Raw genomic sequence first — 27,865 nt, forward strand, 5'->3', positions numbered from 1 at the left:
CGATCATAATTAAATAAATAAATAAATAAATAAATAAATAAATATATATATATATATATATATATATATATATATATATATATATATATATATATATATATATATATATATGACTTTTTATGTGTTTTCTAACTCATAACGCTAATCCTATCTCACTAATGTTTAGATTTTAATGTGTTTTGATTTTAGCTTCTTTCAAAGATTATTCACTAGACTTTTGTATTTAACTTCTAATATTTCTATTGCACTTTTATATTTTCATTAGACAAGATTATTTACTATTAATATGTTTGGATTTTGATGAATTTAGTTTTTAATGTATTTCGTATTTAATATGTTTGCATTATTTTTGTTGATGTTATATGTTTATTGTATTTCTTGAATTTTTAAGATAAAAATTTGCCAATTTAGTTTTTTTTTTTTATGAATTTCAAAGTCATCGGGTACCCGCTACCCGAACCGAACCAATCCGCTCTTAATCGGTTTGGTTTGGTTCGGGTACAAGCACAAAAAAACGCAAATCCGAACCAAACCAAACCAATTATTTTTTTATCGGTTCGGTTCTAATTTTACCTTGAACCCGAACCAAACCGACCCGTGCTCACCCCTAGAGAAGGCAAGAAACGAAAGAAAAGAAGAAAAAGAAGAAAAAGAAGAGGAAGAAGAAGAGGAAGAAAAACGTACGCAAGAAAAAGAAGAAGGTGGACTTATAAAGACTTGTATAAAAAAACGCTTGTATGTGGAGAATTTCTCATATATATATATATATGTAAATATAAATAGTTAAATTTTAGATTTTTTATTATTAATAAATTGCAGATTAAAATTGAAGAATGTTATAATTACAGATGTGGAAGAATGATTAAATTGATAAAACTAATAAATGAAAATGACAAAAGATTTTCTTCTTTATGTAGATGGAAAATGGCGAATTTAAAATCCATTGAAATAAATTACGAAGAGGAGGAAGGAAAGGTAATATCATCACAGAAGCCTGACCTGACCCGGGTTTCCTTTTCTTGTCAACCCCATCTTTTTAATCTCCTCTCTCTCTCTAAGTCTAAATAAGTAATAATAAAAATTGAAAAAAAAAAGTGCACATAGATTATATAAGGCTCAGCGTCTGCAATGTTTATGCTTTTCTTCCATTTCAGTCACTATTGTTCTATCTATGCTTCCCCCTAATAATTAATTTGGATAATCACGACCTCTTTTTATTTCTAAATTTAATCTGTTTTAAGAAGATTGAAGAGGAGAGGGTAAGGGTAGCATTAGCAAAAAGGGGGGAAAACACCACACACAAAGACAAAAGAAGCACAAAACCCTAGCCTTGCCACGCACTCTCCAACCCAACCCTAAACAACAAAAACCCTATTTAATCCGCAATCGTGCTCTCCTCTATTTCGGATTATCGAGGTGGAGCTCCGTATTTGTGAATTGGTACCACATAATTCAATTATAATCCCTAGTTTTTTGTTGAGCTGTGAAGAAAATGGAAGGGATACCGCACCCACTACCCAGAACTGTTGAGGAGGTTTTCAGCGACTTTAAGGGCAGGCGAGCTGGATTGATCAAAGCCCTAACCACTGGTGCTTCTTCTTCCTCTTCTTTCAAATAATTGAATTGTGTGTTTCACTGTATTGTTAATTTGGGGTTTTCTGTTTTGTTGTTGCAGATGTTGATAAGTTCTACCAGCAGTGCGATCCTGGTGGGTTGTTTTCATGCCTTCTTATTTTCTTTTTCTCATGTTGATAAGTTCCTACACTTTGTCTAGTTTCACCTCTCAATTTGCCAACTTTTAGTGTTCTTTGAACAGCACAAGTGAAGGCCGTCTTCTGTGGTTTCTGGCTTGTAACTACTGTATTTTGTTGTTTTAAGAACCGTTACTCGCTTTGTTTATGTTGCATTCTGTGCTTTGTTTTCGCTTTTTGATTCCCCCCTCTACCCATAATTCGTTTTCAAACCATTCAGGATTGTTGCTGGTAGAGCTGAATAGGGGTATTTTCCTGTCTTATACTGCATATGTGCTAGCCGCTTGTGCATTGCATATTTATGTGCACTGTTTATATTCCTGTTTATTATCCATGAAGAACTGCGTATTCATGTGCACTTCATGAAATAGTAGGGCTAGGTAATTTCTCTTAAGGGGCCAAAGAGGAGGGGGTAAAAAAACTTGTCGGGAAAGTTAAAAGTAAAAAAAGTACTATGTTTCAAACAAATTTGAGAATTAGATTACCTTGATCATTCTGCCTGAATGCTTGTTCATCTTGTGCATGTTGTATGAACACACTGGACTATGCATGCATTGAATGGTTTATGCATGAATGTGAAGGAGAGAGGGACCTGTTCTCTTTTTTATTTTTGTGTGTCTATGCACACCTATTAATCTTCATCCTCGCAGATCAGATATATAATGGGCCATTAAATCTCATAAGTGTTGACACTCATGCATGAATGTCCAATCAATGATGAGTAAATTTTGATGCGTCCAATGGTGTTTAAGTAATCACTAATTCACTTTTCATGTCAAATGATTGGATATCTGTCCCATGAAACTTGACAGGGTCCCCATTGTCAGTTTTTTATGACTCTTATATGTTGGACGTTAGTAGGGAACCAACTAAAGATTGAAAATAAGAACAGGGTACTGCAAGTTTGAGAACAAAGTCATTAATTTTAACAGATCTTTGAAACCATGTCAAAATGGCATACATACAATGCAAACTAAAATTTTCTAATGTTAAAAAGATAAATCTGTTCTATATGTTGTCCAATTTTCTCAATTAGGAAGGTAGAACCTAGAATAACGATTACATTAACATTACATATGTACCAAAAAATATTTATTATATGCAATGTGTGTTTTTCTTAACATTATGTTGCTTTGTTATAGACAAGGAGAATTTGTGTCTATATGGATTTCCGAATGAAACGTGGGAAGTGAATTTGCCTGTTGAGGAAGTGCCTCCTGAACTTCCTGAGCCAGCATTAGGTATCAACTTTGCCAGAGATGGCATGCAAGAGAAGGATTGGTTATCACTAGTTGCAGTTCACAGTGACTCATGGCTGCTTGCTGTTGCTTTCTATTTTGGTGCTCGCTTTGGATTTGGCAAGAATGAAAGGTAAGCAGTTCACAGTGTGCTCACAGATGGTACAGTTGTAATTCTGCTGTTTTACTTGAAAACTGAACCATATGAGAAGTGAAGTTTCCCTGTGCCCATATTTATGTGTATTTTGATTAATTAGTCTTCAACCTCTGCAGGAAGAACATACTGCAAATGCAATATTTTAGAATATATAATATGAGCTAATCTACATTTTGTGTGTGTCTGTGTAACATTAAATTTGTGTTCTTGTTCATGTAATTTTAGCTATTTACACTGGGTGGTTACATCATTCTGCAACTTAGACATCCTGAAGTCCTTTTACGGACCAAATTGATATGAAAAGAATCAATTAGGGATAATATCCCTTTTATTGAGTTTACTTTGAGGAATTATATGATCAAATAATATCTATGTTGTGTGCCCTGTTTTGCTAATTTATTTTCTTTCCTCATACTATAGGGATTTTAAAAATTTTGTGGTGTATGGTTTGGTGGTGGTGGTGGTAATTCTTCGTTTATAACACATAACAGTGACTTGTATAATTTGTAATGGATCTGAAACAATTTCTTTTATGTTTTTGTCCGAGTTGGTCTTGCTGCTCTTATGCTCTAATTTTCTTCCACTTACTGTTTTATGTTTTTCTGTGTCATGTCATGGAACTCGGAATTTTATGAGCTTCTGAACTCATTCATCATGAAGCTTGAAAGCTTTGGAGTTTGGTCTCATACAATTGGTTATTTCCTGAGAACTAACTTTCATTATTTTCTTGTTTGAATATGAATCTCTGTATATATGTTCTGACCCTTATAAAATGAGGAATCAAATGAATACTATTGTTCATTAGCCAGTGAAACTCATCTTTTATGCTTGCAATCTTATTTATATGTGTCTTGGAAAGTTAGGTTGCAGTTCATTTATCTTGGGTATATCTGAATCACACCCATTGAATCCCTTTTTAGTTTTTACTGTGTAACTGATGATGAGTCAACTGAATATCTAAAATGAGTAGAAAAACATTAGTCTGATCAAATACAATACTGAAGGATTAGGTGGTAAAGTATGCTGATAATTTTGGTTAAGAGAATGTAAAAATGGCTATTTCCATACAGTTTTGTAGAGTTCACTAAATGTTGTTCCGACATTTGAAAATAATATTACAGATAGGAGGATATTCTCTTATAATTGTGGTTCAAATGGATATTTTCAGGAAAAGGCTTTTCCAGATGATCAATGATCTGCCAACTATCTTTGAAATTGTTACAGGAAGTGCCAAGCAATCAAAGGATCAACCAGCTGCTCACAACAATGGTAACAAAAGCAAATCAAGTGGAAAGATGGTATGTAAATTTCAATTTAGTGTTCTAAATATTTTTTTTCACTGCCCGCCTGAAAAAGTCACTAAGGTCTTCCTGTTGAATGATGCTTTTCTAACAGTCCCGTCAATCTGAGAATCAGGCCAAAGGAGTGAAGATGTCTGCACCACCGAAAGAAGAGGATGATAGTGGAGAAGAGGAAGAAGATGACGATGAACAAGGTGCGACATGTGGTGCCTGTGGCGATAATTATGGGAATGATGAATTCTGGATTTGTTGTGATATGTGCGAGAGATGGTTCCATGGCAAATGTGTTAAAATTACTCCCGCCAAGGCTGAGCACATCAAGCAATACAAGTGCCCAAGTTGCAGTAACAAGAGGGCTAGAGTTTGAGAATTCACAAAATTTGGACCAGTGTTTAGAAAGTGAAAATATTGTTGCCTTTTCTAGTTCATGCACTTGAATTACTAAGCAGACAGAATTTGAAGTTTTGCTAGTGTTCATTCCTACTGTCTAATCTACTTCGGAATTGTGGCTTTTAGTAGTCATTGACAACAGAAGATGTTATATTATATATGTTCTGCAGTTTCTTGTTTTTATTTTAATGAATATTTCATTTATATTTGTGGGTGCCGAAGTGGTAAAGCAACCAAAGTGGGATTGGATCCCAGGATAAGTAGTCCCCAAAATGACTGTGCTACTCGAACAGGCTCTTGGCCAAGCTATCCCTGTATATGGGATCCAAGGTGCACTCCATTTGAGTATTTATTGCTAGTCTAGCATGGTTTAGAAGGGAAAAACAAGGTAGCGTACTAACCATTTTTTTTTCACCTTCGTAACACTTTTCTTCCCCAAAAGTGAGGGTTCTTTCTAGCAGGATCTTGAAGAAGTCCTTCGGGAACTGAAGCATGGAGATTCCAACTGGTGGCACCTGCACTTGCATTTGGCATGCTTTGATTCAACTAGTTATGGGGAACCATTTCTAGAGTGTTCTTTTGCGTTGGCATGATGGGGAAATTGTTCAGTTACCCTTCACCCCCGTTTTAGTACTTTAGTTTTCTAGTTTAGACAAAATATTGGTGGAAATTGTGATCAGAGTCTGTTTACTTGAGGACGTATATGCTTGTTAACTCTTTCTGTGGCAGCCTTCTTTTCCTTTCCATTAAAAAAAATATATATATTATAATTTATTTATCTAAAGGAGAACTCCACTATGCTCTTAACAGCCTTTAGGAGATGCACTTGGGATGGGAGGAAAAAGATAGAAATGAAACAGATGGATGAATCAAAGAGCACATTAATAATTTCGTTTTTTTTTCTTTTTTATTAATTTAGAGCTTATTATATAAAGGACATGGAATAGACTAATAGAGAGAGAGGTTGAGTTAGGAGGCCACTTTGTTTAATATGATAAACGGAGGTGGGTTGGTTTTTGAATCTCTGACCATTCGCCTATTAACATGGATCCATAGGCTGCGATGAACGCCAGTAAGAAACAGTTTCGCATAGAGGTGCAATCAATCTGAAACCAATGTGCTGTGAGTAGCTTTTGTTCCAAACTCCCTCTTAATACGTTATGCTGATTGAGCAACTATGCTAAAGTCAAGTCTGAGATCTCTTTTACTAAATTAATAAATTGTGTCATGTCTCAAAACTGCATGCATAGGATGGCAGCATCATATGACAAGCAATAAACTATAATAGCCGTATCCTAATTTATTTTGCTATATTTAGAGACGGAGTCAACAAAAGGGATAAGAAAGAAGTGAAGGGTATCCGATTTCGAGATGCTTAATCATGTCAATCTTAGCATCACTATTTTTACACAAGATCTCCACTCATTGGAATCTTGATTCCTCCGCAAAAAGGGGGAAATTTATATGCGTTACGAGGCTCAATCTGAACCTCAACCCCAACCCTTGCCAATTCCAAATGGCATGCGGGCATGTCATGTTATCCCTCCTTGAACAATTTCCTTTTCTCTTATGCATGGTTCCTTTTGTCCAATAGAAAATGGAGGACAGAGGAGGAACCATTCTGATGAAAAGGTATGAGGTGGGGCGTATGCTTGGGCAAGGAAACTTTGCAAAAGTTTACCATGCAAGGAACCTCAAGACCGGGCAGAGTGTTGCCATCAAAGTCCTTAACAAGGATATGGTGATGAAGTTTGGCATGGCTGAGCAAATCAAGCGTGAAATCTCGGTGATGCGGCTCGTGAGGCACCCCAACATTGTGCATCTCTACGAGGTGATGGCAAGCAAGACCAAGATATACTTTGTGATGGAATATGTCAAAGGTGGTGAGCTTTTTGACAAGGTGTCCCTAGGGAGGTTGAAAGAAGACCTAGCCAGAAAATATTTCCAGCAATTGATGGATGCCATTGATCTTTGCCACAGCAGAGGAGTGTATCACCGCGACCTCAAGCCGGAGAACCTTCTCTTGGACGAAAATGGGAACCTCAAGGTCACAGACTTCGGCTTGAGCGCCTTGACGGAGAGCAGAAAGAGTGACGGCCTTCTTCACACAACTTGTGGAACTCCGGCCTATGTGGCTCCAGAGGTGATTAGGAAGAAAGGCTACGACGGAGCCAAGGCAGATATTTGGTCTTGTGGCGTGATTCTTTATGTTCTGTTGGCTGGATATCTTCCTTTCCGGGATAAGAATCTCATTGAAATGTATAGAAAGATTGCCAAAGCAGATTTCAAGTGCCCTCAATGGTTCCCTGTTGATGCTAAAAGGCTTCTCTACAGGATTCTTGATCCTAATCCAATAACCAGAGTTACTATTCCCAGAATCATGGAGAGTAGATGGTTCCAAAAGGGGTATGAGCACAATGCATTATCCCATCTCCCACCTTTGTCCCCAAGATGGGGTGGTGATGACTGTAGCTCCGATGTTGAGGCTGCATTTGCATTTACCTACTCCTCCTCCTCCTCCTTCTCCTACTCAGGAGAAGACGATGAAGACGTAGTAGTTCCCATGAAGCTGTATCGCTTCAATGCGTTTGATATCATAGCACTTTCCTCAGGGTTTGATCTCTCTGGCTTGTTTGAGAAAGATAACACTCAGAAACAACATGCAATGTTTATAACAAGAATGCCACCGGCAGTGATTGCATCAAAGCTGGAGGAGATAGGACAGATGGATAATAGTTTTAAGGTGATGAGGAATAATGGAGTTGTTAGGTTGGAAAAAAGAAACACAAAGGGAACCAGCCAACTCAGCATAGATACAGAAATTTTTCAAGTTACAGACTCCTTTCATGTTGTTGAGATCAACAAGGTACTTGGGGACACATTGGAATACACCACATTCTTGGAGCACCATCTTAAGCCTTTCCTTGATGAAATTGTTTTGGCTTGGCAAGGATGTCACAACCACCAATAACCAATTAATAATTATAATAGCATATAGCACTCTACTTGGATTCAAGGTGCTTCCATGCATTCTAATCCAAATGTCAATTCACTACATAGTTGTTTCTTTTTTTTTTTTTTTCCTTTCAATGTTCTCCCTTTCATAAATTACTTTTCCCTCTATAAAGTCTAATACACAAAATATAAGAAACAAAGTTTTGAGAGACGATTTAAACTTTTTCCAGCATTATTTAAAATACTCTTATGTTAGTGGTTATTACTTATTAGTTCTATTCAGCTGATATGATTGTACCTTTGAACAAGTTTGGTGATATCATAAGACACCACTTTACCTAAGGATTTTAGCTTTTGACTTGTATCAATACTAAATGTCAATGGCCTATTGGACCAAGTAATTTAGAGTTGAATCCCTGCTTCCCTGACATTCTAAGAGACTTAAGTGTAATGATCCTTGCAGGTATTGTTACAAATATAAACAACTTCAAGGCTAGCAACAAAGAAATTTAACCTTGCTCATTGATTTTATACTCACATGTATAATAAGCACGAAATTCTGGCATCTATTGTTACTGACTGTTCAAGGAATATATGGCAAATACAAACCAACCACTTCCATTTCTACCCGGTATGTGAATCTGATCTGATCTTATCTGCCATTGTAAAACAATTAATTCAGTTATATAAATGCTACATGCCAATTGCAACTCCTCCATGTTTCCAATGTCGAAATTAAACTCACTAACCATCCTCGTTATTGGTAGGATACCATACTATTAGTAATAAAGTTAGTTAGGAGGGTATCTAAATCACATGCTTAATTTACAATCTCACTAGATAGACACAGATATGAGGCCAATGAGGGTATACAAGACTTTTGTCAAGCTGTCACCATCACTGGTGCCTAATTTATTGTGTAGAGTAATAGGAACTAGGAAGCTAGTACAGTGGTATTCCCACTTAGCTAAGAATGAAATGATATATGAATATTGATATCTCCAAGTCATAATACAACAACTACACTAACAGTTAGAGAAATGTTAATTATCATCCTCTTGTAATGAAAAGCTTCTAAAACTTGGGAAATTGATTTTATTTAATCAAGCAATTTATTGGAAGATAAAAATATAAATAAACAAATAAACTTTAATCCTTTGCATTTTGGATCATGAGTCATGCCCTCATGAGTGCTTTATTAATTGGGTGACGATGAAGTTGGTATCAGATTAAAAAAGAATTTGCCTAATCAAAGCCGGTTCAACATTTCTCTTTGCTTGCAGGAGGACCAAAAGCATTCTAATTCAGCAACATACATTTGAGAATGATTTTTCCTCAGATGGCAAAAACTTTTTAAGAGGACTTTTCTGCAGAGTGTAAATTCAATATTCTCTCAGCTAATATCAAATCGTCAGGCGTTGTCACCTGTAAAACAACAGTTCCCAATTACATATTAGTTCATGCATTTTGTAGTTCATTCTTCAATGCTAACAACGTCATAAAATTACGAGACAAGTTTGACTGAATGCCTACCTTGATATTGGTATAAGATCCTTGGGTGATATAAACAGGATGTTTCAAGTGTTCTACAATGGATACATCATCTGTTACCTCAAGACCTTCCCTGTAGACAAGGTGGCGTGGTGCACAATCATACCAGTTAGAAGATTCTATTATATACAGCCATGATTCTTATCAACTACCAAACCATGTTATAGGATGACAGTATATTTTCCTTTTCCTTTCTTAATAACTGTACATTTTAGGGTGTATTTGGTGTGGGTATAGATAAGGGGTAGAATTTCATGAATCTTCTCCTATAATTTACTAATTTTACAAATGCATTTCATTAAGCAAGTTTTACCCCTAGTTGTACTCCCATACCAAACATATCCTGATGTTTGCAAGTACTAACTAACTATATAAAGCACAAGAATGAAAAACTACCTATTTACAAGCTCAAATCCTTTCTTTAGTAACTCGGGCTTGATTATCTGTAAAAATGGATAACAATCAAACCAATTAACTACTACCCAATTCTTAACTTTTTTTCCAAATAGAAGTACAGTATATTATTGTTTACAATTTTTACCTGAGGGGTCTGCATCTCCCATAGCGTTTTTCTGTCCAGTGTTCGAATTACAAATGATTCATTGTTTGCCTGCACAAGGATTCACAGACAAACGTCAGTATTTCCAAATTCATTTTAGAGGAGGAAATATAATAGATGCACTATGTACCTAATCACATAATGAAACAAATTAATATAAATTGGAAGAAATTCGGTTATGCACACTTTCTTGTAGATAATGCTGCTTCTATTAAGTATAAATAAACAGTTAGCTGAGGCTAAAAACATGTCATAGTAGTGCAGCATTTAAAAAATACTGAGGGGAACAAATAACTGAATTCAATCTCTCACTAATAACTTAACTTCAACTTGCACCAAATTTATTTTAATGTAGCAAACTAAATATTAAGCTTGTGAATTATCCATCAGGATTTGCTTTTTAAAAAAAAATTAAAAAGAAAATAAAAAAAAAATGGACCCAAAAAGTAACATGAAACATGACTGTGGAAACTGAGTTGCTAAAAAATAACAACAAAAAATACCTCTTTGATTGTGGCCTTCACAGGGACACCAAGAACGGCAGCCCCATTCAACAATCCATCTTTAAGGACCTAAAAAACACATTACAAGTGAGTACTGAGTAGTCTATGCATTCCTTTAAGTTAAATTGTAAACAGACATAGCACCAAACTCAGCAGAGACATGTCACCATGTAACACAAGCATTTTTAGTAGAACTCTCCCATAACAAGGTCATTTAATTTTTACAGAAGAAGAGCCTTAACAGTGAAAACAGTAAAGCACACAGCTTTCTAGCTCTATTTCATGTCAACCTCTGACAGTAACAATTAATATAAAAATATGGTCGACTTTTTTCCAGACTGTATTACTGTTGTCTATTAGAGAGGGATTCTTTCATTATCTCACTCTCATAAGACTAATCTAACTATATGAATTGATACTTTTAAGAGAAATCAAAAGCAATTTACGCAGTATCTTGTGCAAGAGACACTTATTCAGCCTAAACCTTTTTCACATCTTCTGATAACACCAGAGGTCTTGCAGAATCATGAATGCAAACAAGCTGCGAGTTTGAATCAACAGCCTGCAAAAGGAAAAGGATATCTAGATATTAAGAATTTTAGTATTCCACTCCGACCTACTTATCATTCTTTGGAAAGAAAAGCTAAGAAATAAACCATGATAGGGTGAAAATTATAATCATTAATATTTAAACCCACTCTCCCCCCTTAAATAAATAAAACAGAAGAATGAAAAATAAACTGCACATTCCTGCAGCCCATTGTAGACAGAATCCTGTCTTTCTTTTCCAGGAAGTGCAAATTTAAGTTCTACTTTGTCATTCACTTTCGCATCTGAGGGAAAAGAAAAGAATTATTAGTAACCAAGACACAAATATATGGTTTACAGAACTTAAGCTAAGGAGGAAGGGAAGAAACCTTCAAAAATGTCCTTGTATGAAGGATCACAAACGACAATGATTTCTTTCACTTCAACCATGCGTGAGAAAGTGTAGAAACTACAAAGGATTGACATATATATATCAAGTCATATTGTAAATGAATAAATGAATGAATGAAACAGACTATAAAGCATAAGAGGATACAAAGGCCAAACAAAATCAACAGAGTGCCAATTATGTCTCTTGAAATCATGGTCTTAGCATCAATAATATCATACTGAACATCAATAGGTGGTCCAACATTAAGATTAGGATAAGTTTCGATACTATATTATAACTGAGATGTTACCTATAGAGTGCAATTGGTTGACCTAGAAGTGGAAGATACTGCTTGGGCATGCTAGCCTATTTGGATCCATAAGAAAGATGAATGGGTGAGTGTGAGAGGAAATTGTTTGAAATACATAACAAGAGGAAAGAAAACTGACACCCATCCTCTTCCCCTGGCCTCCAGCGAGTAGGACAACAGAGACACTTTTTTCTTTAACAATAGACGACTCCTGCACAACAACAGACAGAGAGAATTTGAAGGATTGATATGATATGATATGAAATTGTAAGGATTTGTAAGTAGCTTACTTGGGAAGTTTGGGATTGGGATTGGGTAGAGCAGAGAGTAACGGTTGATTTAGCAATGGAAGCATTTATCCTTGAAGTGGAAATTTGAAGCGCTGACAACACAAAGAAACAATGAGTTGATTGGCAAATGGCAAGGAAAGAAAATTGAAAAGGCGTTGACTTTTTACTTGCCTGCATTTGGGAAGGAGGACCTCTGGGGAAGGAAATGACGAGGTCTTGCAAAACATAGACGCCCATCAGAACAGCCAAGGGGACGATTCAGACACATAGTAGCTTGAAACTGAACCACCGCCATCTCAATTCTCAAAACAATAACTGCCTCGCCTGGTCCACAAACAATTCAATACTTAATACTTAACAGTATATATATATGATATCATAGCAAAAGCAGAACAACCATGAGCAATTCAAGTTGAATAGCAATGAATTGAAGTTGAGAGGAGGCCTACCTGAAATGACGCAATGGCAGAACCAGAACAGCAGCGAGCCGCACCGATGAGCTCCGGCGACAGCAGAAGACAGCGGAGAGACCGAGAGACTCAGACAGGATGCAGAGTAGACGACTACTAGTAACACGGTGGATTTTTTTTTGGTAATTTCATTTTTGGCCAAAGAAACTTTATTTTTCATAGGCGATGAACTGAGTTGGATGAAGCTGATTGGTGCACTGTGGGACCCATATTACCTGTACAAGTCAATTATGGTAGGATCAATTTGGTCCAAGTTGGTTTCTTGTGTTGAATTAGGCGGAAAGTAATTTTTATGTTGGTAATTTGAAGAAAGGAACAAATCAGACGTCTAAATTTTTTAATTTGATCAAATCGAATACGCTAATTTCTACTTTTAAAAAGTAAAAAAAATTGAAAATATAAAATCGGATTCACCATCTTTTCTAGGGCGAGCATGGTAGCGGGTACTTAATTATCCGTCTGATTGAACTGATTAAATTGGTTCTGTAATTAACGAGTAATCAAGTCCAATCCAAACTAAATTGATGACTTTTGTTAGTGATTGATTCGGATATCGATTTTGGGGGTGCGAAACCCGAACCAATCTGCGAACCCGATCATATATTAATTAAATAAAAAAATAAAAAAATATATATGACTTTTTCATTAGATATTGATTATTCATTATTAATATGTTTGGATTTTAATAAGTTTAGTTTTTAATATATTTGGTGTTTAACATATTTGGATTATTTCTATTGATGTTACATGCTTATTATACTTGTTGATTTTTTTATGAATTTTAAAGTCACCGAATACCCAATTATCCGAATCGAACCAATCCGTTCTTAATCGATTTGATTTGATTCGAATACATGTACAAAAAATATACAAATTCAATCCAAACCGATTCAATTACATTTTGATCAGTTCGATTCTAATTTTACCATAAACCCAAACCAAACAGATCTGTGCTCACCCCTAATTTTTTTTAAAAAAAAAGTTTTCATAAATAAAAATCGGAACGAACAATTGTTTATGGCTGTATTACTTGTCTCTAATTCTATTTATCTTCCATCACAAAGAAAAAAAAAAGGTTATAAACTTAGATGTAATTTCTTCTGGTTTTTGAAATATCACTAGTTGATCTATTAACACTTGCTTTGATTTTGGCTTTATATGTAACCAGATGAGCCTTCTAAAGAACTGCCGAAGTTTTCTGTCAAACTTTTTCTTCATTCCATCGGGCATGTTGCAGCGAAATTCCAATATGACCAGGATTCACATGCTAACTTCATCAAGAGTATTATATTTCTATTGAAAATTTTGAATTTTCCACAATTAGGGGCTATGTCTTTGGACTTGAACAAGTTCCTGCATACTCATGCTTTATAGGCTATGTTTCACATGGCAGGTAATAATTTCTGCTTTTCGGAGAATCCCTAGATCTTCTTGGAATGCAAAAGAAAGGTATCTCTGTCTCTCCTCCAGCAATAAGTGCGTGTGTTCATCCTAGCACGGTTTTCTGGATTGGCTGTTTTGAGGGCTTAGTTATTTGAAAATTTTTGAGTCTGTAGGTTATGGATGTTCCTGCTTTCTTCCTTGTCAGAAGCAGAGAAGGTTCTAGGAAAAATATCTAATTATAAAGTTTAGGTAATAATTCTTGTATTTTCATTTTCTTTTTAATTGGGAAACTGATGTTATTATTTTATATCTTAATGAGAATTGAGCTTGGCTTATATAATTTCTTTGGGGGGAAGCTGGTCAAGAGTTTGGGATTCCATCCATATAGTAGCTGTTATAGCAAAGTAAATTTTTGTTTCGCAGTACATATTTTTCCATGTTGATGGTCCTTGTGCTTTGTCACTTTGGCATTATTCCATCCATATTTTTGTTTTGCATCTATATCTCGAGACTAGTATAGCATCATGCAATTCTGGTTATTTATGTTTGAGCTAGTTATGGAACAGAATTCTTGTATGTCTTGACAACATGCTTATTTTGGGCATATAAAATTATTTTCTATTTACATTTTAACGGCTATTGATATTCAAGAAAGTGAATTGTGGATTTCATTTATTTGAACTATGTGATTGTTGTTTAGATTATGAGTATTTTACGAAAACTTTCACTTTGAAAATGGTTCGAAAATTTGCTCACCAATTTTTATTGGTAAGATTGTGGTAAGTTTTCCTTCTAAAATTAGGTTATTTGACTTGGAAATGGTAATATGTGCTCTCCATCTTTGGTTGCGTTGAGGTGATAAAATCTAATCAATATTGGTTTCTTTTTTTTATACTGCAGTTGGAAGTGGTAAAAGCCAAAAGTAAGTCTTCCAAATCAAAAGATGAGTCTGAATCTCTTAAATTTACTCAAAAGAATCTGATTAGCAAGGTTTGCATGGAAGAAGCCCTGAACATAATCTTGACTTGTACAATTTGTTTGGAAGATTTTCTTATTACCTAGAACTATGATAGGTCTATAGTTTTTACTGCAACATTTTCTCAGGCCTTGGCCAATATTGGAGTAGTTTAAATCATTTTGACTGGTATATGATCAAAACTAAATCATGATATATTCGATTCTAGATATATACTAATTCCGCAGATGACAAGATTCCTGCTGTTCTTGAATATCTCAGAGCTGTCATTGAGGTATTGCTCCCCTCCACTGCTTCAAAGCAATAAAATGTCAATAAAGAATTAGTGACTGCAGCTGTATGTACTATAAGAAAGTCAAGTTAGGGTCTCAACTTCTCTAGTTTCTCACCCATCTCCTTTGATTGGTGTGCTTGCATGATGCATGGTTTTCTGTCATCCAATAGTTTAAAATATGTTCAATGTTGGTTAAATTGGTCTTTTCTTATTGCTTTTATTGCAGTCGGTGCCCCTTAATGTAGGATCATAAGTTGAATGAATTAAATTGGCCGAACAGTGTAGTGAAAATGTCAGCATATGACATTTTAATACGTATGCCACAATTATTATTGGTGTCAACGTTGGCTGGTCTGAGTGGTGACCAAAACAAACACGAACTGTTAACTAGACTATATTAATTCTTACATTGTGTATGCTTAATTTGAATCTTTCTATTTCATATGGGCTAGTGGTGGTTATCACGTGTAATATGTTGTGATCACTGCAGGCTGGTTGCAAGTTTCTTATATTTGCGCACCATCAGCCAATGATAGATGCGATACATGAGTGCCTTCTTGTAAGACCATTTCAATTTTACTCATTTTTTTTTATATTGGAAATTATAGACACTTAAAAAACTGTTGAAATTTTCCAGAAGAAAAAAGGGGGTTGCATCCGAATTGATGGAGGTACACCCGGTGCTTGAAGGCAACAATTGGTTAGATTTTTAGGAAAAGGATTATATCAAAGCGGCTGTGGTATGGTGGTATTTTTCGTTGTGCATTTCTTCCATGTGTTTCCGTTATAAGCATCTTTTCTGTTGTATGGGTTAGTATTTGTGCTTGAGATAATGATTTCATGTGACACGTTATCATGCAGCCATCCATTAAAGCTGGGGGAGTTGGATTAACTTTAACTGCTGCAAGCTTTGCAGAACAATCCTGGACTCCAGGTGACCTGATTCAGGTCAAAGATTGTGCTCATAGAATTGGCCTGGTATTCTCACACTCACTAAGTAGAAAGGAGAGAGTTGTTACTAGTTGCATGACAACATTAAGAAAACAGATAATCTCAAATGAAAAGAACTCTCACATCTAAATTTTTGAGTAGCAAAGACAACATGTGCTCTGCTATTTTTTTTACTAGTTAGTTCTTGTTTCCAGGTCTCATCAGTAAATATATACTAATTGTTGGCAAATGATACGGTTCACGACATCATATGGTAGGTTCTGTTATTTCTGCAGTCTTTCGCTGTTTGGTATAGCATTGATAACATTTATTATGCATTGATGATATAAATTTTTACATCATACGGATGTGGTGCAATTCAAACTGGATAATTTGGGGCAGGTACATTTCTACATCTTCTTGAACTATCATATGTAATGCAAAATGTACTAATGCTTAGCTTCAAGGTTTCCATTCTGGTTTATATTCATATTTTGTCAAGATTTATACTCAAGTAGCATTTGAGAGCTACTTTTTGATGTTTTTGAGAAACCATTCTGAATTTTAGTTATTGAAAAATCAGATGTTAGATGGCCATGAGAACACCTTAGTTGTGCCAAATAATCAGCCATTGAGTAGCCCTGCAAAGCATACTACTATTGAGCATAGCCCTTCAAGGCAGAGAACTCTTGACCAGTTTGTTAGAAGATGTGATAACGTGGATAGGTCAGAAGTCGGAACATCAGCCTGAACCGAAACGGCCCTGTCAGTCATGACTTGCAAGATATGCAAAATGGATTTCCATTTTCGCAGATACGTGGCCAGGGGCAAGTGAATCGGAACTTAAATGTTTATGTCTACATGCAGAACCAGATGTGCTTACATGGGGAATTCACCTTTGACTACTCAAATGCCTTTTGAAGCTGAAATCCGTTGTACAACAAATAATAGATTTTGAATAGAACTGACTACACTAAACTATGTTGCTTGTGCTGGAGATAATGGTTTGGTTATGTGAAATATGTGTTAGAAGAAAATGTTGATAAAGTCACCCATCATATTTTAGGTTTCCACTTATTGTTCTTAACTTTTTGCTTCCCTATCGTTTGTTTTAGTTTGGGGCTCTGTACAGAGTAGTACATTATCATATATGAATGAGACTTGTAAATTTCTTTACTCCATATGTATGTATCATTATATTTTGTAGCAATGATCATCTTTGAAAGAATAGACTCATAGAACCCCTCTATAGTACTTTGTTTAAAACTGACCACTACATTAGCTTATTTTGTTTAGGAACATGACCTATTTTGATAATGTTAAAAAAATCATGTCAGGGATGACATTAAAAAAATTAAAAATAACATCATTATTTTCCTTCAATCATTTAGAAACTTGATTTGAATTTTTATAACCCGGACGGAAGATTATTTTAACTTTATCATCATTCTTATTATTTTCTTGTTTTCTTAATAAAATCAATAATGTATTCAATCGATAATATTATAAATATGACTCAAATCAAATTTTTAAACTAAATTTTTCAAACAAGAGTCATTCTAACTTTGTGAAACTTCAATTAATTATTTAAAATGCATCGTGTATTTTGAAAGTTGAAACAGAATGCAGAGATAATTTTGTATGATGAGCTAAAGAGAATATAGACACAATTCAAGCAAGGTCATATTTCTGAAAGACATTAATATTTAATTCATTGTTCATTCATAATCTTATTGAAAACGACTAAAGATGATAACAAGCCACAAGAAACAACAAGAAATGTTACTATGTCATAGTTGTCTTATGGTAAAATCTTCTTCCCTTACTAGGTGGCCAAACAAACGCGTGGCGTATACGATCAGAAAGCATGGAGATCCCCATGGTGTAGGCACTCTTCTTATGGACAGTCACTTGTAAGAAATCTCGCTCCATGGGAGGAGCCCCAACCTCAAGTTGCAATGCTGCAAAGTCCACTGACAGTGTGAAAACTGAGAAGCATAGCGCCAATGTATTAGATTTGGAACCATATAGACCTCCAGAGAGTATTGCACACAGCTTCCCGTTGCCAAGGTCAACAAAATTGAACCTGGCCTCTTCTCCCACACTGGGATCAATACCCTCAAAACACTCATCAAGGTATTGATATAATGCAACACGGCCATTCTGGGGGTTAACGAGAATGGCCAAGACCTTGTGCAAAGGTGCCTCAGGAGGACATTCATTCACATACTCATTTGTGAGGCAAACGGTGTAGTTGCGGCTGCCAAGACCCGGAAGGGACACAGAAATGTACGGGAGATAAATAAAACGACAGTAGTTATCACCGGTAATGAGCCTATCCTCTATGAAGTTCGAAAGATTGTTCTCAGAGGCGGGCTCAGTCGTCCAATTCTCTTTTATGGGGTCGAAGCGGGCCAAACAGGTGTCTCTATTTCCCCTCGATGAAAGAAAGAGGTTGTTGTCGAGGACGAACATGTTATATCGGAAAGGTGGGTTGCTGACGGTCGGAGGAGCGATTAAGGGTTTCCAAGTTCTAGATCCAGAACAAAGAACGTAACAGTCAGGTGAAGCTTTGCCCTGTGATTTCATACAGAAGTAAACATCGCCGGAGCCTGGCGTGTTTGCGATGAATGCTTTGACAAAAGGGAGCGGTGCATCATCCAGTGATTCCGCACGCTCAAAACTGCCCTCCCCATCCCCAAATTTGAATTCGTAGATAGGCCAGGAGACACTCGCACTCCCGATTCTACCCGGGTCCTCGGACACCGCCATATAGATCTTGGAGTCGAACTCGAAAGGACACAAATCAAGCTTTGGAAGTTTGAAATGGAAATCGAACTCGAACTCTGGTGGAGGCAAACAATTCCAATCTTTGACATCAACTTCTTGTTTCTTTAAATTGCTTAGTTTGATCACGAACAACTTTTTATACGACACGAGGCAAATGCACGCTTCCTTCGCCATTTTAACCTGCTCCGTTTTTCCTTTTTTTGACACAGCAGCATCCAATTCCGCCATCACTCTCTCCGATCGAACGAGATCGGTAGTGCTGCGGCAGCAAAAAGCTAGGAAAGCACTGGAATGTTAAAGGCTGTGAGGTCCTCAGTGAAATGCCTGCACATGAGGATAGCGGCTTCTTGATCCATGCAAGAAGAATAAAAACACGGTTTTGCTAGGAGACAATATTTTTTTTAAAATAATGGGCTTTTGAATGGACCAATAAAGTAAAAAGTTACTCCATCTCAAATTACATACTAAATCTTAACATCGGATAATTATTCTGCACATATACTGAATTTAATATTCTGCAATTATTAATTGTGTATGAGTAAATCGAATAAAAAAATTATCTAATTAAAAATAATAAATATAATCATCTGTATATCTATTAACTTGTTCCTTGCCTCTTCATTGCGGCTCAACCTCTGTTTAAGTAACTCAAGTATCTCTTGTTCTATGATTTTAATTTAGTTTCTCTTTTTATTTGAATATTGATTTGGTATAATATTGCCTATTTTGGTCACTTGTTCTCTAGCTAGAAGTGCATTTTCTGTTTTGGTCACTAATTCTCTGGCTGAAAATACATTTTCTATTTTGGTCATTGATTTAAAATAGAAAAATATTAATTCTGTTTTGGTTGGAACTATTCAATACAAATAAAATTGATTGTGGGTTGCCTGCTTACATCAATAAACATCAGGTATAGTTTTTTTTAGTTATTCAGCTATTGAGTTATAATTTGATTAAGTGAGTAATTGATTAATGATACTGCTGTGAATGGTGAATTGATGTGAGAAATATGGTGACTTTTATTCATTGTTCCTTTTTTTTTTCCTATTTTCTCTGCATAGTAATATCTTTTTTTCTTGATCTTGTAAATTAATCATTATATGTTTTAGGGTGCTGCTACTCTAAATTATTGGAAGCTGGTCATTACTGTTTGAAAAGAACAATGCATCACAATTGCCCTGTTTGCTTTGAGGTATAAACTATAAAGACTATTCTTCTATTATGGTAAAATCTTTTGGGAAAAACCCCATGATTTCATTTTGTTTGGTTTATGAATTGGTTTCGCTTATTATAAATTTTGTTGATTGTTGCTATGATGATGTTGGTTTATTCTGCCATTAGTTACTTTGTTGATTGAATTTTTTTCTTTAATGAGATTTTGTTCTGAGCAATGTTAGGAGAAAATAGTTCTGCATCATCATCGGTTCCTACTTTGTCATCCACTGCTATTCCGTGCTCTCCTCTCTACTTGCATCCACTGCGCTGTCCCCCACTTGGTCCGCTGAGGTTCGGTGTGTGTTTGGATTAAACTTATTTTCTATTATAAATCAAAGAGTCATTTAGCTGATTATGTTCTCTCTATGTAAAAAGTTAAGTATAGAAGTTTTGTTTGAATTCAATTTAGTTTTGGATTAAACTTATTTTCTATTATTAATGGTTTTTTTTAATTGCTGGTTGGTTTATCTTGTTAGCATGTAAAGTGGCTGAGAATTCCAAGTTTATTCTCTCAATGGATGTCTTAGTGTTTCACAAAATGAGTGTTTAAATTATGGTAATTTTCAGGGATTAAATTTGTTTGATGACTCAGCTGAGGACATTCTCGACTTGGAAACAAATTCCACGGCTTGTCTAAGATCCAAGTCCTTAGGAGTTCCTCATCCGATAAAGAGAGAGCAAACAATGTTGCTAAGATCAAAGTTGTGATATGCTTTGTGTTGCATGTTTCTCTTCTATGCTTCTTGTAGTTTGCATTATGTTAGATGCTAATCAATGTTCTTTTAGTTACTTTAGCATTTACATGTTGATTGAAAATGCTACTTGCTACATCAGGTTCTTAGTCGATAATGGCTTGGCTAGTGTCAACATGTATAGATTTTAAACTTTGAAGTTTTTTTAGTGTGCAAACAATGAATTAATTGATTCCAATTTGGATTTGAATTTTGTTTGGTGTATTTTAAGTTGTAAAATGATTCAAAGCAATGAGTACTACTTTTCTTTATTATGTATATTTTTCTTTAGTGATTTGATTTAAATAGTTAAGCTTATTGATTGACACTAAATTAAAAAAACAGTTGGAACTAATTTCAAAGCAACATGAGAAAACTATTGTAAATAAAGAATTATATCATTATAAAAACCCGTTGTTAAAAGTTACAAAAGACAACGGTGTTAAAACTGTTGTCTTAGAGGACTATAAAATGACAATGGTATTAAAACTGTTGCCAAAAAATGATACCAACGATAACGCTTTAAAACCGTTGGCTTTGTGAATAATAAAACTACAACAGTTTAAAATCGTTGCCTATTTAGTTATGGTTTTAAATTGTTGGATCATGAAAGAGAACAGTTTAAAACCATTGCTTATCGAGTAACGGTTCAAAACCGTTGTTTAAAATTTTTTTTCAAAACCGTTGTCTATGCCAGTAACTATGGCAACGGTTTTTTAGTTGTCGTTGCCTTAGGTAAAAAACCGTTGCCTATGAGCATTGGCAACGGCCGCATATACCACAGGTCAAAAACCGTTGTCAAAGTGTTGCCTAAAGTTTTAGGAACGGTTTTTTAATCTACGGTAACGGTTTTTGACCGTTGCAAAAACTCTTATTTGTTGTAGTGATTTTTAGATGATGTTGAATTGCTAACCAATTAATTATTCACTTTGTTTCTGATCTAAATGTTGTTGTAAATCATTGTCTATAAAATCATTGTAATAATTCTCTTAAAATTGTTCATTTCATAATAATTGATTCAAAGAAGTTGTACCAACTTGATCTTGAAGAAGAAACAAATTATCTTTTGGGAAAGGGGAAAAAGAAGAAGAAGCCCTTTCCCAGTGGAGCTTCCACGGCACTTGCCAAATTTTTTTATGCTTTCACAGAATTCAATTGCAATACTGTACCTAATGCGTTTGTTTGTTGTGTTTCAGGTATTTCTAGGAATTCTTTGCACAAGAGGCGCACCACTGGTGGAAAGAAGAAGGTTTGAGGTTTGGAGAAAGAAGAGAAAGTATGCTTTCACTATCTTTTTCAATTCTCTATTTTTCTTAATTTTTTTTCGAAGTGCCTTAGTTTTTCTTAGTTTCAAAACCAAATCCTCCCAAACTTCAACCCTCGTCTGAATTTCAACCCAAATCCTCTGTCCATATTCAATACCAAGATGATGGCATAGAAATTTGTAGTTGATTTGAAAAATCCCCTTGTTGATGGATGATTCTAATATTTACTTGGATCACTGATTTCACGTTATTACTTTTGGATCATATTTATAACTGTAGTAATTTTTGGAGACTGATTTTGAATATTTTTCTCAAATTGACGTTATTGCTTGAGATTTTATGTGTGTGGACATGCAGATGGCCTTCTATTTCGGTTGTGGTCAATGAGACTAAAGGCTATAACAAACAAATTAATAAAATTGTGTCACTGCACATATGTAAGAAATCATAAAAAATTTTCAAGTGCATATGCTCTATTTCCATGTGCTGGAGGTTGGATGGCGTATCTAAATCTATGCTATTTAAGCAAATTGCTTTGATACTGCCCTAGACTGGCATCTTCAATTGCATTTGGTATTTACTTTTCTAGCCATGTAACTTATTCTCAGTTGCTATTGTCTGGTTGTTGGTTGAATAGTGCATGTTTCATTCTCTCCCCTTGATCATCCTTTATTTCTTTTGCCTTTCTTTTTCACTACAACAAATATGGCCTTTAGCAACGCCAAATTTTGCAACGCCTTAAAACCGTTCTCTTAAATAGTTTTAGACAACGGTTTTTTATAGTGTTACTATTAAATTCAATTTTTCATTATTTTATAGCAACAAATTAAAACCGTTATCTTTGACTATTTTAAAGAACAATTTTATAACCGTTACCATGATTTATTTTTAAGCAACGGTTTTTTATTATTGTTTAAATAATTGTACAAAAAGAACGCATAAAAACTGTTGCTAAAATGCTATACTTTAAAACCATTCTATTAGATGGTCTTAGACAACGGCTTTTACAGTGTTGCTGTTGAAGTTCAATTTTTCATTACGTTATAGCAACAAAATAAAACCGTTCTCTTTGACTATTTTAAAGAACAATTTTATAACCATTACAACAATTGTTTATGAAACAACAATTTTCTAATATTATTTAAATAATTATACAAATTAAAAGATACATATAAAAATAATTATAAATAATCATACAAATTCAAATAATTTTTTCTATAAATACTAAATTTATAAAATAATAAAAAACTATTGTTATAAATATATAACAAATATTATTTTTAGAAAAAATAAAATTAAAATAAATTTATAATAAATATATATATTTTTTTAAATCTAAAATATGAATAAATTGTGATTTTATCTTATTAAATTTAAACTTTATAATTTAAAAAATTATTCTATTAGAAAATAATTAAAGAGATTCGGAGATAAATTCATTTTGAATAAATTAATATTCTTAAGTAATTTTATTATAATGGAATATTTTGTATAATTTTAGTAATTGAAAAATAAGAAAGAATTGTACAATTTAATTTAAGTAACTTTTATTTTGAAAAAGTGATGACTTATTATTAATTTGAACTCTTTATTTTATAAACTAATCTATTAAGAGTAATTAAATTAGTTTTATTAATATTTGGAGTTTATTTAATTAATATTCTTGTGTAATTTTTATAATTGATTATTTCATATAATTTGAAATTAAAGTTTTGGTGACAGAAAATGATAAAAAGTTATATCATTTAATTTAAATAATTAATATTTTTGAGTTTAAAATTGTATTTTATAAAATGTGATTAATATATTTATTTATAATTTAAATTATAAATAATTAATTTTAGCTCATTGATAAATTAATGAATAAAATTTTATACATTTTAAAGTAATCTTTACAATATTAAATTTAAATTCTATATTATTATTTTATTTTAAATATTTTCTAAAATTCTTATATTACTAATATATATTTTTCCCTAATTCTAAAATTATCAAATAAAGTCCCAATTTCACAAGATTCCTAACTTTGTTATCTTAAATCCCTAGACACACATACAGAAAAGGAAACAGAAGGAAAATGGGAAAAGAAAGAAAGGAAAAAGAGAGAAGGGGGAATCGGGGAAGAGGAAGGGAAGGAAAGGGAGAAGAGCGTGCCGTCACTGCACCCTGCCCGCCTGCCGCCACCGTTCCATGGAGCCGCCGCCATTGTCGCGCGAACCGGAGGGTGTGGAGATGGAGAAGAGTGTGCGCGAGAGAGGAGTAGACACCATCGTTGAGGACTCCATCACCGCCGCTGAAGGTCTTGACCGTCGAGCTTGTCGTCGCCGTCGCACCTCCCATCACTGCTGCCACTAAAGAGCTCGAAGAGAAAGAAAGGGTTCGCACGGAGAGAGAAACACGATGAGAGAGGAGGAGGTTGCCTCTGTTGCTGCCAAGCCGTCGCTGGCGGGGTTGGGTTCGCCGTCGCTGTTGAGCTGTGCGCCGCCGTTAGTATTTGGATCGCCACTCTGTTTCAGCTGCAGCTCGCCACTGTACTGGTGAGCTTTACCCTGTTTCTGATATCTCTTTGCTCGCCTAAGTTATCCCGTTGTTGCTGTGAGGGTTATTGTTAAAGTGTTTATGTTAACTGAAGCTGTTTCTGTGAGTTACTTTGCTGTCGCCTAATATTGATTTTAATGTTGATTTGGTATAATGTTGTTCTGATGTTGATTTGGTAACTGGTAATTTGGAAATGCTGTCGTGATTTTATTTTGATTTTAATATTGATTTAGTATGTAACTGGTTCTCTGGCAATGCTGCTTTGATTTTGTTTTGATTTTAATATTAAATTGTTATAATACTGTTATGATTTTGATTTGCTAACTAGATCTCTGAAAGAACTTATAAGTGGTATCGAATTAACCATGAAAATTTTGTAGCCATTAGACATGGATGTACGTATAGATCTCTTAGTTAAAGCTTACTTGTGTATATAAGGTAAGATTGGGCTTTCTCAACCCAAGTGCTGCATATAGGATTGCATTAACTTTAATACTTTCTAGCATTTGTGTAGTTTTGATTAAATTATCAAAGTTTGGTATTTGCTTTACTCTGATTGCTTTCTTGTATTCTTGATTATTTTGTAAAGATTCTTGAAATGGACACCTATAGATACCACGGGCACTCTATGTCTGATCCTGGCAGCACATACCGTACATGTGACGAGATTTCCAATGAGAGACAAGTTTGTCACACTACTGAGCAAAGCATATAATGTGCTGTTATTTTAATATCATGGAGTTCTTTCTCAAATTTTTCTCTTGGTTAATATGATTATAGGAGCGTGATATTCAATTGATGAACATATTCAATTGATCTTCTCCTTTTAGGACATTGATGAAAGAGTATGAAAGGGCTGCGCTTCATCTTGATAAAGTTAAGCTGGTTTGTAGTTTACTCTTAAAAGCTTTTTACTGCTGTTTGAAACCAAATGCACAATTCTTTTTAAGGATATCATTTAGCTTTTTCTAGTTATTTGATTTTAGCTTAACTGATTACAAAGGAATTACTTTGAGAATTTTTTGACTGTGCTATTGTTTCAAACTTCAAATTAGAGCAGGTATTGTTATGATACTTCCAAGTACATAGTAAAGGTTATAAATTAGAAACATTTACTTGATAATTTAATAGTCAATCATGTTAAATCTTTCATGTAGATATATGGCATTTTGATATGGATTTGCGTGTACTGATAGGTCTTACAGAGATTAATTGATGTTCAAAAAGCAAAGGCCTGTGCATCAAAAGATGACCCTTTGGAGTTATGCTCACCTGTGACAAAAGTTACTCTTGTAGCTGAGGTGATGCTTTCTCTGCTCTAGTCAAATGTTGATGGCTACATGAAAATAAGATACATGAATATAGCATGTTAACAAAAAAATCCAGTTATTTTATCCCCAAAAACAAAATGCAGTTGGTATTGATGGTTCACTTTATTTTATTTTGGATATTTTATACATTTCCTACCATTATGATTTGCAACTTGGTCTGTGCGATGGTTCGCTTTAGTTTGCCTATGTCTTTGGTATGAACTACAGTGGCTATAGAATTCCTATGTACCTAATCATCTTGATGTGATATTAAAACCATTATGTACTCCCAAGTCTCCAACATCTCTTTCAATTCATGGAAACAGGGTTGGGTTAGGTTAGGTATGTTAAATCCTGTCATTTGCAATTGAGAACAAAACAGGTAGACCTTGTTTGTCATTAGTTACTTTGTTGATTGATTTTTTCTCTTTAATGAGATTTTGTTCTAAGCAATGTTTGGAGAAAATAGTTATGTGTCGTCATTGGTTACTGCTCTGTAATCCATTGCTGTTCCGTGCTCTCCTCTCCACTTGCGTCCGCTACGATGCCCCCCACTTGGTCTGCTGAGGTTTGGTTACGGTATGTGTTTGGATTAAGCTTATTTTCTATTATAAATCAAAGAGTCATTTAGCTGAATATGTTCTCTGTGTAAAAATTTAAGCATAGAACTTTTGTTTTAATTCAATTTAGTTTGAAATTAAAAGAGTCATTTAGTTGAACATGTTCTCTCTGTGTAAAAAGTTAAGCTAGAAGTTTTGTTTTAATTCAATTTAGTTTGAAATTAAGCTAAGTTGTTTTATTGAGCATAATGTTAATGTTAACGGTTGTTTCTTAATTGCTAGTTGGTGTATTTTGTTTCTTAATTGCTAGTTGGTTTAATTTCTAGTTGGTTGATTATCTCAATGGATGTCTTAGTGTTTCACAAAATGAGTATTTAAATCATGGTAAATATTTAGGGACAAAATTTGTTTGATGACTTGGCTGAGGACATTCTCAGTGGCAGCAGACTTGGAAACAAATTCTGCGACTCTTCTAAGAGCCAAGTCCTTAGGAGTTCCTCAATAGATAAAGAGAGAGCAAACGATGTTGCTGAAGATCAAAGTTGTGGTATGCTTTGTGTTGCATGTTTCTCTTCTTTGCTTCTTGTAGTTTGCATTTTGTTTGATGCTAATCAATGTTCTTTTAATTACTTTCACAGTTACATGTTGATTGAGAATGCTACTTGCTGCAGCAGGTTCTTAGTCGGTAATGGCTTAGCTAGTGTCAACGTGTATAGATTTTAAACTTTTAAGTTTTTTGAGTGTGCAAACAATGAATTAATTGATTCTAATTTGGATTTGAATTTAGTTTGGTGCATTTTAAGTTGTAAAATGATGCAAAGCAATGAATATTACTTTTCTTTATTATGTATATTTTTCTTTAATCAAACTTCAGTGACACAAAAATTTGTCTGTAAATCAAATTTAGGGCTTGTTTGGGTGAGCTTCTAAGAAAAGATCTTTTTTTGAGTTATTTTTTTTAAAAGATCTTATAGAGAAGTAAAAGTAATTTTATGTTTGGATATCTCATGTAAAAATGTCTTTTTATCTATCAATTATGTTTGGGTATAACAATATAAAAGTACTTTTTTGTTTATTTATTACATGAAAAACATCTTTTTTTTAAGGAAAAAAGATCTTTTAAAAAAAGATATAAATTATAGCTTCTCAAAAAAGATCTTTTTTTTTATTTTACTAGTGCTTTTACTTTTACTACTAGAAATTTGTCAAACACGTTAAAAAATAAAAAAGATCTTTTTTCATTGAAAAAAGATCTTTTTTTTAACAAAATAATGGCGCCCAAACATGCACTTAATGGTAAATGTTCAATTAGTTTTTTTAGTGATTTGATTCAAATAGTAAAACTTATTTATCGACACTAAATTAAAATAGTTGGAACTAATTTCAATGAAACATGAGAAAACTATTATAAATAAAGATTTATATAATTACAAAAAACTGTTGTGAAAAGTCACAAAAGACAATGGTGTTAAAACCGTTGTCAAAGACAACTACAAAAT

At 34.2% G+C, this 27,865-nt stretch overlaps 4 protein-coding genes and 1 long non-coding RNA gene across 23 annotated transcripts; 4 read left to right on the forward strand and 1 right to left on the reverse strand.

The window, feature by feature from the left end:
* Positions 1-995: 995 nt before the first annotated feature.
* Positions 996-5,020, forward strand: LOC130971907 (PHD finger protein Alfin1). The gene is made up of 5 exons (XM_057897142.1): positions 996-1,589; positions 1,676-1,708; positions 2,894-3,122; positions 4,315-4,444; positions 4,542-5,020. The coding sequence occupies exons 1-5, from the start codon at positions 1,493-1,495 to the stop codon at positions 4,812-4,814; spliced, it is 762 nt and encodes a 253-aa protein (XP_057753125.1). The 5' UTR covers positions 996-1,492; the 3' UTR covers positions 4,815-5,020.
* A 1,414-nt stretch (positions 5,021-6,434) lies between these two features.
* On the forward strand, positions 6,435-7,808 carry LOC130934402 (CBL-interacting serine/threonine-protein kinase 20-like). The gene has a single exon (XM_057863980.1). The coding sequence runs from the start codon at positions 6,435-6,437 to the stop codon at positions 7,806-7,808; it is 1,374 nt and encodes a 457-aa protein (XP_057719963.1).
* A 289-nt stretch (positions 7,809-8,097) lies between these two features.
* LOC130934408 (2-C-methyl-D-erythritol 4-phosphate cytidylyltransferase, chloroplastic) lies at positions 8,098-12,554 on the reverse strand. The gene is made up of 13 exons (XM_057863989.1): positions 12,374-12,554; positions 12,096-12,248; positions 11,925-12,016; positions 11,774-11,845; positions 11,635-11,690; positions 11,323-11,402; positions 11,155-11,238; positions 10,890-10,966; positions 10,406-10,474; positions 9,885-9,953; positions 9,740-9,786; positions 9,326-9,416; positions 8,098-9,217 (listed from the first exon to the last, which is right to left on the reverse strand). Exons 1-13 carry the CDS (start codon positions 12,552-12,554, stop codon positions 9,146-9,148), a joined length of 1,143 nt encoding a protein of 380 aa, XP_057719972.1. The 3' UTR covers positions 8,098-9,145.
* Positions 12,555-13,419: 865 nt separating this feature from the next.
* On the forward strand, positions 13,420-17,198 carry LOC130971923 (uncharacterized). Of its 8 annotated transcripts, XR_009083147.1 has the most exons (9): positions 13,479-13,676; positions 13,788-13,843; positions 13,951-14,026; positions 14,678-15,027; positions 15,518-15,586; positions 15,665-15,767; positions 15,889-16,005; positions 16,173-16,231; positions 16,541-17,198. It is a non-coding gene; the product is annotated as an uncharacterized LOC130971923 (long non-coding RNA). The 8 variants fall into 8 exon arrangements; XR_009083171.1 differs by adding an exon at positions 13,420-13,469 and having other exon boundaries at positions 13,563-13,676; positions 13,769-13,843; positions 15,889-17,198; XR_009083135.1 differs by adding an exon at positions 13,420-13,469 and having other exon boundaries at positions 13,563-13,676; positions 15,889-17,198.
* A 6,808-nt stretch (positions 17,199-24,006) lies between these two features.
* On the forward strand, positions 24,007-27,245 carry LOC130946662 (uncharacterized). 12 transcript variants are annotated; one of them, XR_009072332.1, is made up of 6 exons: positions 24,007-24,495; positions 25,086-25,181; positions 25,277-25,381; positions 25,693-26,385; positions 26,763-26,913; positions 27,005-27,245. XR_009072332.1 is itself a non-coding variant. In XM_057875494.1 (3 exons), the coding sequence occupies exons 1-3, from the start codon at positions 24,359-24,361 to the stop codon at positions 25,816-25,818; spliced, it is 318 nt and encodes a 105-aa protein (XP_057731477.1). In that variant the 5' UTR covers positions 24,007-24,358; the 3' UTR covers positions 25,819-25,837. The 12 variants fall into 12 exon arrangements, 1 of the variants encoding a protein (XP_057731477.1); XR_009072336.1 differs by having other exon boundaries at positions 25,327-25,381; XR_009072331.1 differs by having other exon boundaries at positions 24,007-25,181.
* The last annotated feature ends 620 nt before the right edge of the window (positions 27,246-27,865 follow it).

The sequence above is a fragment of the Arachis stenosperma genome, chromosome 1 (genome assembly GCF_014773155.1).
Source record: "Arachis stenosperma cultivar V10309 chromosome 1, arast.V10309.gnm1.PFL2, whole genome shotgun sequence".
NCBI classification, from domain to species: domain Eukaryota; kingdom Viridiplantae; phylum Streptophyta; class Magnoliopsida; order Fabales; family Fabaceae; genus Arachis; species Arachis stenosperma.